Source organism: Amphiprion ocellaris, chromosome 10, assembly GCF_022539595.1.
Source record: "Amphiprion ocellaris isolate individual 3 ecotype Okinawa chromosome 10, ASM2253959v1, whole genome shotgun sequence".
Taxonomy (NCBI): domain Eukaryota; kingdom Metazoa; phylum Chordata; class Actinopteri; family Pomacentridae; genus Amphiprion; species Amphiprion ocellaris.
Genome location: NC_072775.1, coordinates 20,550,551 through 20,562,763, shown reverse-complemented (window position 1 = coordinate 20,562,763; position 12,213 = coordinate 20,550,551). Strand labels below are relative to the sequence as shown.

The following is a 12,213-nucleotide window of genomic DNA, read 5'->3' as shown; positions in this document are numbered from 1 at the left end:
CCAAAAACTCAAAGACGCTGTATGTGCTGTAACCTGATACAGGCAAGTTGTGCAATATTTACTTGATATCAGACAGCTGCTAAGAAATACTCATTTTTACAGGAGTTTCAAAGTCACAATGACTCAGTATATTCAAGTATTTTGCCACCATAAACCAGGGCATTGCATCTCCTGTTTGAAGGAAAAGTCTTTCAAAGTGTCAAACACCATTATGTTAGGGAGAGCAGGGAAGGTGTTTTGATAGGAGTGGAAAGATGTTTAGAAATGTGGCATGGTTTGAAATTTTGGGGATACCTGATGTACACAAAGAAATTTTTGATGGTACAGTTGTTCTAACTTTTTAAGAGAACTTTATGGTCACTGTGCAATCTCTTTATGCTGGTGTTGAGTTTATTACATTATGCTGACAAGTCTTTGTAGTGCAGCCGTACCTGTTCACAGTTGCAGATGCACTAAAAACTGATTGCCACACATATATTGGTATAATACACCAATCAAAAAACTTAAAGTTGCATAATCAAAACAAAACACATTTTCAGAGGTTCCATAACATAAACACAACAGAATTTTAGAATTACTTGACTGGCGATTTTTATTTGTAGAGGAAGCAACTTTCAGAAAAAGAATGTTATGTACTTGCACACAACTGTCAAAATTCAGCTTTGCTAATAAGTTAACAAGGCATCTATTTCATATCACAAGGTAAGTTATATGACATTTTATAGGCTACTGTTTATAGGTGTGCCTCAGTTTGTTTAGCTCATGTCTCATGACCATTGGACCCCTGAGTAGCACAAGATAATCAGAAAAATACTGAAAAGAAAAAAAAAATCAACTTGGCCATTACAATAAAACTGTATAAAGGCTATTAAATAAAACCAGCCACATTATTCCTACAACAGACCTTTATGGTTCAAAAATATTTATGTCTTTATAAACTTGTTGTGTGGGTTAGTACAATGCTGCCCAAAGTCATAAACCACTTGTGTTCTAGTTGGTTAAGTAATATGAGGCTCCATCTGTACGCAAGCCAAGTGTCATCAACGCATTCTTCAACATTTTCCAAATGCACTAAGATGCCCATTTCACAAAAATGGGATAATGTGCAAACATTATTAATTTGGCAAAAATTCCTACAGTAATACATAAAATATTATAGCTCATCTGACACAATAAAATAATGTCAAATAAATAGAACTCCAGATGGGGCATGTTTTTTTAAATCCAGGCTTAGCCTGGCCATACATATAATCATCAAATTACATGCTATAATTTTTCTTTTTGATTTTTCACTCACACAATATTCAAAACAAGAATCAATAAACTATCAGTAAAGACACCTGTCCACACAGATATCCAGCCAGTTGGGTTTGTAACGCATAGACAAAGAATGTGGCGAATATTAAAACAGCCGAGATCAATACACCTCCTTGTAAATACAGAAGTGGCAGTTCGATCCTCTGGTGTACCAAGACAGGAAGGAGAATCGACGACTTACAGCTGTTTAAAGCGACTATTGAAGGGATGTGTACATAGAAAAGTCATGATACATCTGTGAAAGAAATTGCGGTGCACACCTTAATGTGAGGTATAGTAAGGGACATAAAATATCAGAGTCCACGTTCACTTGTTTTCCACTGCTTTCTGTTGTTCTCTGGGCTTTACAACGTATTCTTTGTACATTGAATAGATGACCCCTAAAAAAAAGCAAATGAATGAGTTACATGATGACTGTCACAGCTACTAAAAACAAAAAAGACAAGCTGCAGTTCAGATTCTATCACTGACCTGCAATTTTAATAATGACACCTAGTCTAAACGATTTGTGACTGCCAACCACACATTGAAAACATTCATCTATAAATCAAAATATGCGCAGCCATTTCCAGCCTCTCCATAATCACACTCTGGCATCAACTGAAACAGTGTAGCTAAGTTCAGAAACATGACACTCCATGATACGTACCAAGAGTCATGGCTCCAACCACAAAACCCTGTGCAGCTACACGCATGTGGATCAGGTGCACTGACATTTTAGTGTCTCCTCGGCTTTTCATTTTCATCAGTCTGTAGCCAACAATGGCGAAGAATCCGGCCATCCCTGTAATAAGCAAAAATAGATCTGTTTATATGAATGCTTAAACAAAAACAAGACGTAATGCCATTAAAATCAAAAACTGCAACCCAATGCCACAAACAAACAGAATAATTCTGTCGAAACCTGAAAGTTTTCAAATTGTTACAAACACATTAAGTTTTATACTCTCATCATGGTGTTTTCATTTGGGCACATGATGTACTCACCCACTGGGACAAATGGATTCTCCTTTGCTTTACGCATAAACTTGGACTCATTTTCCTCGTAAGCAGACATGTTGACTAAAAAAAAGAAAAGAAAAATACATTTAAGTATTAGTGTTTGTTGGGAAATATTCCCCAAGCATAGCATGCTAGCTCACTCATTGTAGATGGGATGCATTTAATAAACCAAACAGTCCGGAAGTTTAAACAAAAACATTCATAAATAGTCTTTAAAGTCGTAGCCCAGGCTAGTTGGTTAGTACCAATACAGAGCTAACGATATTAGCACACAGTGTTCAGAGGTGACACATGAAGGGCAGAGAGCTGACACATCATTGTATAAGCCAACCGTTGAATAACTCAACTCAGTGTAAACCGCAGCATTTATAGTGCAATGTCAATTTCTAAACGTTTAAAGCAGCTTAGCACAAAACGCCCAAAGAATAACGGGAAATAAAACCATCGTCACTGACAACTAGCTAGCTGCTAGTTTTAACAGCAGATAAAAGCTGTAGTTTGGCACCATAGTAAGGTAAACCGGTTCTTACCTGGTTTAAGGACCGTGTCACTATTTTAAAACGCTGGTAAAGAAATTATCAAGAGATTTTAATCAGACTTCTGAGCTACAGTTTGCACATGTGAAGGAAGTGACCGGTAATAAGCCGGCTACGTGATAGATACCAGTAACTCTCACGCAGCTTGACGTCATGACTGTGTTGTGTTCATGTTGCAGAACAAAATGGGAAATATCACCACCTGAGGTTTTAGCCCAGCCCTAATTGCACCTCCATCCATCCATCCATTATCTATACACCGCTTAATCCTCACTAGGGTCGCGGGGGGTGCTGGAGCCTATCCCAGCTGACTCGGGCGAAGGCAGGGGACACCCTGGACAGGTCGCCAGTCTGTCGCAGGGCTACATATATAGACAATCACTCACACATTCACACCTACGGGCAATTTAGAGTAATCAATTAACCTCAGCATATTTTTGGACTGTGGGAGGAAGCCGGAGTACCCGGAGAGAACCCACGCATGCACAGGGAGAACATGCAAACTCCATGCAGAAAGATCCCGGGAAAGCCGGGACGCGAACCAGGGATCTTCTCGCTGCAAGGCGAAAGTGCTAACCACTACGCCACTGTGCAGCCCTAATTGCACCTTGTTCGAGTTATTTCAGTGACCACAAAGGCCGAACAGCACCACTGGATCAACAAATTGTTGGGTTTTGTTTGTTTGTTTGTTTGTTTGTTTGTTTGTTTGTTTGTTTGTTTGTTTGTTTGTTTGTTTAAGACAGAGCAGTAAATCTGCTAACTCCTGTCTCATTGGATGACATTATTACACTGGAAGGTAAAACCCTGCAACCATTAGTATGTCTTTCTGTTAAAAGACATGGGTGCTTTCTCTGGTGAATTTGTTGTTCTTTCTTTTTCTTTTTCTTAGTACAATAAATATTCTTCACTTACAAGTGCAATTTAAGTTTGTAAACTTTACATAGTCAAATGCAACATAAACATTCGAGGTGTCTTGTTCTTGGTATTTCCGAAGTGTCTTGAACGCAGCTGACAAACCCCCTTGTAAAATTAGAGATGGTGAAACGAATGCGACATACACTCCCACCCTCAGTCCAACAGAGGCGTCGTATGTTTTGTAATGTAACGAGAAGTGTTTCGTTTTATTCTATCAGCTGGTATTTTGCGACATTATGTTAGAATTTTAGCGGTAAATCCAACATGATGTTTACTGTCAGATAAATTAGTTAAACCAATACAGTTTCTTTTATTGGTGACAGACAATAAATAAAGTCCCTGCCGTGACATTGTTCACTCTGTCTCCGGTTCAAAGTAACACTGTTTTGGTCTACGTTGTCGTATGATACTTTCACACGTTTTATCACTTTACAGCGTTACCATGCCATGACTTACCGGCATTCACACGAAGGCGGAAGTAGGTGGAGGGAAGCGTCTTGCTTCACTCTGTCATCTCTGGGATGATGTAACTGTGGCCTTATGTCACATGGTATGGTTGACTCACGTTTCTACAACGTGCTACATCAGATCCAGGCCTAGAACATTGTAAAACAAGCACAAGTAGTATGGATAAGGGTCATTCCAGAGTTGGAGGACATTTGGGCTTAAAAAAATTTTAAAAATTAATCTTCTCTTTTACAATTTTCTACCCCGTATTCATCAATAATAGGTAATAAACCATCAAAAGTTTGATTGGCTCAGCTTACACATCAATGGCACAATTTTTATTCCATGTTTTATGTGTTTTGTTAACCCTACTCTAGATATTTAGCTAGCTGTTACTACTGACCAAGACAACGAACTTAGCTATATAAAAAAAAATAAAGAAAATAGTCAAAAGAATATGTCTTATCCTGATAATATGCATAACAGGGTTTTACGAGGTAGAGTGATACATTCAATTAAGGCTGACAATGTTAAAAAAATAAAAAAAAATAGAAGAGAGGGCATAGCTTTTCTTTACCCATTCTTCTGGAAAGCTGTCTGATGATGTTAATTCCAGTGTACCATTTGATTCACTGTTTTCTTCTTTTTTCTTCTTCTTCTACCAGCTGAAAAAGTTATGTTGACAGGGTTGCTGTGGGACACACGTTCCATGCATAATAATTATTATTTAAAATATTATGTTGATTAAAAATATTCCCTCAATTACAAGATACATTAATGAAAAATAATAAGAAAAAAAGGAGATTTAAATTTCACGTTAATTGTTTTATTTGAGATTCAGTTTGGTCAACGGGGGCGGGACAAAAGAAAAATGGTATTTTAGAGGGAAGTCCAGACTTATTTGGTATTTTAAAAAATATTTTCAAACATTCTTGTTTCCTTTTTTTTTTTTTAGATTTTGTCTCAGGACAAGTACATTTACACAACAACCACATGTTTTAGTATTTTGTACATGGATTATTTGAAATTTGATGGGTGGGACGTAAAATTTCCTCCAATTCTTGAAATGACCCGTATAATATCCAATATTGTCATGTAGTAATAATACCAATAATAATTAATGCTGTTGTTATTGTGGTTAGTGCTGCTTCTACTAGTAGTACAAAAATACAAACCATCATGCAATATTATATCTGTTCATTCTTTTGAACATAGAGGAATAAGAACACACTGTATCTCTACAACAGAATGGAAACAACCAAGTAAAACTGTATGGGGAATGATGGTGTGCAGATTGAGTCATAGAGCGGAAATCACAGCTCAGTGATGAGTCACACGTGCACAATGCAGAGAGTTAAAGATGCTGCTTGGAGAATGTTGTGCTACTCTTGCTGAAGGACTTGGTGAGGTTGGAAGACGTTTCAGGGGACACACTCACGCAATGGCACTTTCACATACCCGTCCATACAGAGCATCATGTGGCAGATTGCCTGAAATGATTTCTTGGACCACAAATATAGGAATTGTGGACATTCAACTTCCTGGCTACAGCCCTACCAGACACATCCGCTTCCATCCATTCACCGCCTTCTCTTGTCATCTGTGGCTTTGCATCATTTCAATAAAGCTGCGTTTTAAGGTGGCCTTTTATAGCCACTGGTCAAAGGAGTGTCTGTGTACTGATCACAATCTCATCATTGTGCTTTCAAGCCACACCTAACCAGGGTGTGGATTAACTCATGACTGACAATTTGTCACCAGGTGAACAGCTCAAAAACGTTCGTGTGCAATTGGGTCAGTTTGACCTTTTTTAAACAATAACAATAGAAATGTGACTTTTTTTTTTGCTTCTTTATTAAGTCTAATTTATAATACTCTATCATTGTCACTACATGGAGAATTTTAGTAGCATCAAACTATGCATGTGCAGTTTTAAACATTTCACAAACTAAGTACCAATACAGGATCAGAAATGGAGCATTTGGGGCCTCGTGACGATGAATTTGATTTTAATGAAATAACTTTTTTGTCTTATGACTTTAAAACTTGAACATAATTAACATAAACAACCCCACTCAACAGAGTTTTGTTCCCACTGACATTTATTATTATTTTTTTAATAGTTTTTTAAAATTATTTTTTGACATCTCAAATCATCTAAAACATTAAATCAGAGGACTTCTGAGTGAATATTATCGAAACCAGCTAGACAGCATGTGCAAATAAACACAGGAACGGATCTACTATTCCTTATGTCTCAGAAAATACTAATTTTTAAAATTGTTAGGTTTTTGTGAATGATGCATTAGCAGGCTAAAACAGAGGGCTACATCTCTGGTTACTTAACTATAGCAGTTTGATGTGTTTTTATAAGAGCCTCTGCTTTCTGTTCAGCTTTCTCCAGAATGGACATCAAAACCAGCTTTGAAGTCTTAATTGAGCATGTGGCATTTCCTTAATACAATTATGAACCCATTTCCCGCTGATCATATTCCAGATCCAAATGTACGCTGAAGATTAAAGCAGAAATCTAAACCCAGCTTCCAGACAACCTTCTAAAAACACAAATGAATACACATATTTTACATTTCTTTCCATTTTATTGTATAGTGTTCTGTGTCATACTTTACAAAGCATTTGCTACTATACCCTCCATAGGTTTTATATGTATTTGCTGATCTGGACAACTAATATTGATTAATTCTCACAGTTTAAATGTACTTTTTGCTGAGTGTCATTTTGCTATAAATCATACACAGAACAGTTCTGAAGACTGATGCTGTCAAATAGTTTGAAGCGATGTTGTGAACAACAAGAACTCCACCTAGGGGTGAGTTTGTGAATAAATAGTGATGTGAGATTTGGCAGCTCAACAAAAGAAATAAATTAGTCCAAATATCTTTGAATAATATGAATTCAGTCCATCACCATTATTGGAAATGTATGTGTTTGTGGGTATATGATGAATTAATACATACTCTACCAGTCAAAAGTTTGGACACTCATTGTCATTCAATGTTTTTTATTCAGTTATTTTATACATTGTAGATAAATACTGAAGACATCAAAGTCATAAAAGAATACATATGGAATTATGTTGTAAACAAAAAAGTGTTAATCTTCAGTATTAATCTGCAATGTAGAAAACAATACAAATAAAGTAAAAGCATTGAATGAGAATGTGTGTCCAAACTTTTGACTGGCAGTGTAAATGAAATGCATCAAAATGAAACAAATAAGTCTGACATATTTTTAGATAGTAGAATTTCATGTCTAAATATCATGAACTTCTAAACATTTCCAATCAAAACTCCACTGAGGTTAAATCTGTTTGACCAGTGATCACATATGCAGGGAGTTCTGTCTTGGCCTTAATAGACCTGATGGTTGCAAATACCACATTTCCTCTTTTCCAGCCCCTTTGACCTTCTGTGTCAAAGCCATCCTCAGCTGCTTCGGTGAGATTTAGCTTCCAGGTCCCCCTTTAGAGCATAACTACCCAATACCTTTTCTGAACCTATTACATCACACTCATTGGACTGATTAGTGTGACAAGATGCAGAAATTTTGTTCAAACATGATAATTTTCATGATATTATCATTGTCATGTTGTGGAGGTTTGAAGGTCATAGAGTTAATCCGCAGGTACTGGATTAAGATCACATTGTAGGAAATTAACAGATACCTCTACAATATTTAGTAGACTCATATCATTGTATTTTATTTATCTTCCAAATGGGAATCACTTCGTCTAAACCATGTAATGTACAAAAATGCACAATTGCATATGTATTTATTTACAATAAATAGTCCATTCTGCACATCTTTGTATCTACGTTTTAAGTTTAACATTACTGAGCTGTTCAATTCAATGCAAAATGCAATAAATCTTGCATAAAAATAATGCAGGTTGAAGTCAAACATCACTGCAGCTTGTTTTACAGTAATAAGTATGATCCAGTAGGTGGTGCTACATGTCCACTGTGGGAGCAACACAGAGGGGACGGACTGAACATGCTGTGTATATGTTCATGATGGTACAAAATGCATCCCCCTTTGTGTAATCTCAGTAAGACAGTCGTCATTAGTAGCTGTTGTTGCACAATTCTGCTTATGTATTTCATTTGGCAGTGAGTGGTTTTTGATCATACACTGAAGGAATGTCACTAGACGTTTCACCAGTCTGGGTTAACTACTGGATTAATGTAAGGATTTATCTCATTTAAACTGCTCCTGCTGCCATAAAACACATAATTATAGCTTATTAATATATGACAGAATGTGTCATACATATATACAAATACGCGTACATACACGTATATATGTGTCATATTCACCTCAATGATGGCCTTATCTGACCAAAAACAACAGTTTCTGATGCCAGTAAATAAGTTCTTGCCAAATTTAAACAGCACAATCAACATTTGGACAGGCACTGACAGTGAACAGATAGATTTTACACAAGAGTGATCTAAATTTTTGTTAGTGTTATTAAACTTAATTAAACAACATATTTTAACTTGATAACATGGTTGTATGCTTACCAATGAGGTAAAACAATGCCTTTGCCTGTGTGATACTGAGTCTTACCAGTAGTCATATGACACTGACTGCAGGGTGTTTGCAAATCAGTGCAGGGTGACCATAATTACCTTTGTTTATGCTGACATAACATGCATCAACTCTATACACAATTAGAGGCAGATTTCCACTTCACTGAAAGTTGCCAACTTCATCACAGCACACTTTTTGCATATATTCCTAAAAACGCAACGTATGCTTTTCTTCACATGGTACAAAAAATGACCTCCTGTTTTAAAAGTAAGATACTGTTTTTAAACAAGACTAACATCTATGAAAAATGTGGAAGTTTAGAAATTAATATGAATGCACATGAAAACAGGGAAAGGTGGTAATTATTGTGATTTTATCTTTTCATGGAAGTGCTGGTGTATGCAGTTCCAGGAATGCTGAAACTCATCCTGTAAGTAAAGGGAGGAGCAACAGATTGGTTATTATGTAGCATGTGGACCTAAACTTCAGATCAGCCTGGGGATGCCAAAGGAATCAGTCATGGGTGTTCTGCTGCCAATACTGCTTGCCTTGTTCGCGGCTCTGATCGGAGGGCTGTATCTTCTCGGGGTCTTTCGACAACGGCGACCAGGAGAACCCCCTCTTGACAAAGGGTGCATTCCGTGGCTGGGTCATGTTCTTGAATTTCGCAGGGACACTCTTAAGTTCCTAGAGAGGATGAAGCAGCAGTATGGTGATGTATTCACAGTGCAGCTGGGAGGCTTTTATTTTACATTCCTTCAGGACCCTCTATCATTTGGGGCTTTTGTGAAAGAGAGTCGAGAAAAACTGGACTTTACCGAGTTTGCCAGACACCTGGTGGGCAGAGTGTTTGGTTACATCGCTATTGAGGGTCATCACCAAGTCCTCCAGACATCCAGCAACAAGCATCTTAAAGGGGATGGCCTGGAGGTAATGACACAATCCATGACAAGTAATTTACAGAACGTGATGTTGCACAACGTTGGCTCAGCTGCAGGCCAAAGAACCTGGGTAGAAGATGGACTGTTTTTGTACAGCTACAACATTGTTTTTAGAGCTGGCTATTTGTCCCTCTATGGCAATGCACCACACAAGTCAGAAGGAGGTGAGGAGAAAGCCAAAGAGAGAGACAGAGCTGAATCAGATGCCTTGTTTTCCGAGTTTCGGAAATATGACCAACTTTTCCCCAACCTGGCTTACGGGGTCCTGCCACCAAGGCAGAAGATGGAAGCAGAACGGTTGAAGTCCCTCTTCTGGGACACTCTGGCAGTGCAGAAGGTGAAGACCAGGGACAACATCGGTGGCTGGGTGTGGGACATGCAGCAGGCCTTAGATGAGAAAGGTGTGGAGGAGTCAATGATAGACAGGTATATGCTTGTGCTTCTTTGGGCCTCTCAGGGTAACACAGGGCCTTCTGCATTCTGGCTGCTCCTCTTCCTCATGAAACACCCAGAGGCCATGACAGCAGTGAGGGAAGAGGTAGATAAAGTCCTGAAGGAATCTGGCCAGGAAGTCCAGCATGGCGGCCCCTTAATCAACCTGACCCGTCAAATGCTGATGAAAACCCCAATCTTGGACAGCGCTGTAGAAGAGACCCTCCGACTCACCGCTGCACCCCTCCTCACCCGGGCAGTGCTTCAGGATCTCACCCTCAAGATGGCTGATGGCCGCAAATACCTGATTCGCAAGGGCGATAGAATGTCAGTTTTTCCCTACAGTGCTGTTCATCTCGACCCCGAGGTCCATCCTGATCCTCATTCCTTCAAATATGACCGCTTCCTGAATCCAGATGGGAGCAAGAAAACTGATTTTTACAAAGGAGGGAAAAGGGTGAAGTATTACAACATGCCCTGGGGTGCTGGAGTCTCCATGTGTCCTGGGCGCTTCTTTGCCACCAATGAGTTGAAGCAGTTTGTTTTCCTCATGTTAGTCTATTTTGAGTTTGAGCTGAAGAATCCTGAGGAGAAGATTCCTGAAATTGACTTCAAGCGATGGGGCTTTGGATCCATGCAGCCCGTCAGAGATGTTCAGTTTCAATACAGACTCAAATATTAGACCCGTCAGATGAAACATTTTCAGATTTTGATCCTCTCTGGAAGCACTTTCGCATTTCTTGTAAACATGATATTACATAATTAAGCTCTTTTTTCATAGCAGTTATGTGATGCAAAATGAAAGTAGCTTCATAACGACATGCAAGTTTGTTGGAATATAGCTAAATTATTAATCATATTCTACCTACTATGATCTGCCACCTTCAAGTGATGATATATTCAGATGCGCTACTATTTTCTCTTACTTGAACAGTTTATGTACATCACTCTATCTTTCATCTGCTTGGTAATCTTAGATCTCAGAGTACTGTAATCCAGTCAACAATAATTTTAGTAGTCTTTATAGAAACAAATACAATTTAAATGTGAATATTGTGCAAATTTTGGGTCCTTCTTCAACTGCTTTTTTTCTGAAATGATAATTTGCAACAAGTGATGCCACATGTCCACTTACACAGTGACGCACTGTGAAATGTCAGTGTCTTGTAAGTGGAGCAACATGTAGTGGTAGTCTAATTGTGTTATACTCATCAGTTCCATTCTCTATTTGCAAAATAAATGAGAAAATCAGACAATGGAATCAAATGTTGTGCATTTTTCATTTTGTAATTAAGATTTATGATTTGTTTTTCTGTTGATATTGATTGGTTTTGGAGAAGGTACAAAACTGAGATGGATTTAAAGTAGAATTCCAGTCCTGGAAATAGACTGCAGGTATAATTTAAATAATGTAACTGCCAAAGCAAGGCCTTGGCTGAAACTGTAGTGTTATCTAGGGCAGTCTGCACGTGTTCTGTACACTAATCCAGCTGGTATCTCTCAGTGGATGTGTGACAACCTCTCTGCTCCTCTGCCCTGCCTGACCTGTTGCGTTTTTTTTCTCCATTTCATGAGCCAGCTAGCAGACTGGAGTCAGTCGTAGAGAGGAGTTTCATCTGGACTCCTGAGCTGAGAAACCTTCTTTTCCCCTCTCCCTCTCCCAGCTCACACATGGTTCTTTGATTTTGCTGCGATTTGCTTAGTTATTTAACTCAACAACACACACCTTGATGCACATTTCTCCACTCAGCTGTCCATTTAGCTCTGGTTAGTTTGCCATTCATACACCTAATTGATAGGTTTTTTTAAATTTAATAAATAGTATAGTTTCCTTACCTTCTCCTTCTGTGGTTTTTCCTCGTTATTTGTTGAAGAAAGCTGTAATGAGAGATACACAAAGAGAATCATGAAAATGGTTGCAGTTTTTTGAGAGAATTTTGTTCTACATTTTACAGGCCAGAACAACATTCTTTAATCATACACACTGATTTGTCAATTAAATTGCACATTTATTCAACTAATAACAGCAGAAAAAGGGAAAGTGGCATTGCAGATTATTTCACATGCAC

At 38.1% G+C, this 12,213-nt stretch overlaps 2 protein-coding genes across 2 annotated transcripts; one reads left to right on the top strand and one right to left on the bottom strand.

Moving 5' to 3' along the window:
* Nucleotides 1–574: 574 nt before the first annotated feature.
* On the bottom strand, nucleotides 575–3,006 carry higd1a (HIG1 hypoxia inducible domain family, member 1A). The gene is made up of 4 exons (XM_023270378.3): nucleotides 2,850–3,006; nucleotides 2,305–2,379; nucleotides 1,967–2,101; nucleotides 575–1,697 (listed from the first exon to the last, which is right to left on the bottom strand). The coding sequence occupies exons 2-4, from the start codon at nucleotides 2,372–2,374 to the stop codon at nucleotides 1,624–1,626; spliced, it is 279 nt and encodes a 92-aa protein (XP_023126146.1). The 5' UTR covers nucleotides 2,375–2,379; nucleotides 2,850–3,006; the 3' UTR covers nucleotides 575–1,623.
* Nucleotides 3,007–9,257: 6,251 nt separating this feature from the next.
* Nucleotides 9,258–11,410, top strand: LOC111568654 (5-beta-cholestane-3-alpha,7-alpha-diol 12-alpha-hydroxylase-like). Its single transcript, XM_023270409.3, has one exon. It carries the CDS (start codon nucleotides 9,273–9,275, stop codon nucleotides 10,824–10,826), a length of 1,554 nt encoding a protein of 517 aa, XP_023126177.2. The 5' UTR covers nucleotides 9,258–9,272; the 3' UTR covers nucleotides 10,827–11,410.
* Nucleotides 11,411–12,213: the final 803 nt, after the last annotated feature.

Excerpts from the sequence above, each read along its gene's own strand:
- higd1a (XM_023270378.3), bottom strand. The coding sequence starts at position 2,374 with ATGTCTGCTTACGAGGAAAATGAGTCCAAGTTTATGCGTAAAGCAAAG. Across the intron at positions 2,102-2,304 it reads GAATCCATTTGTCCCAGTGG|GGATGGCCGGATTCTTCGCC; the intron begins GTGAGTACATCA and ends TGCTTATTACAG. Across the intron at positions 1,698-1,966 it reads GGTTGGAGCCATGACTCTTG|GGGTCATCTATTCAATGTAC; the intron begins GTACGTATCATG and ends GCTTTTTTTTAG.
- LOC111568654 (XM_023270409.3), top strand. The coding sequence starts at position 9,273 with ATGCCAAAGGAATCAGTCATGGGTGTTCTGCTGCCAATACTGCTTGCC.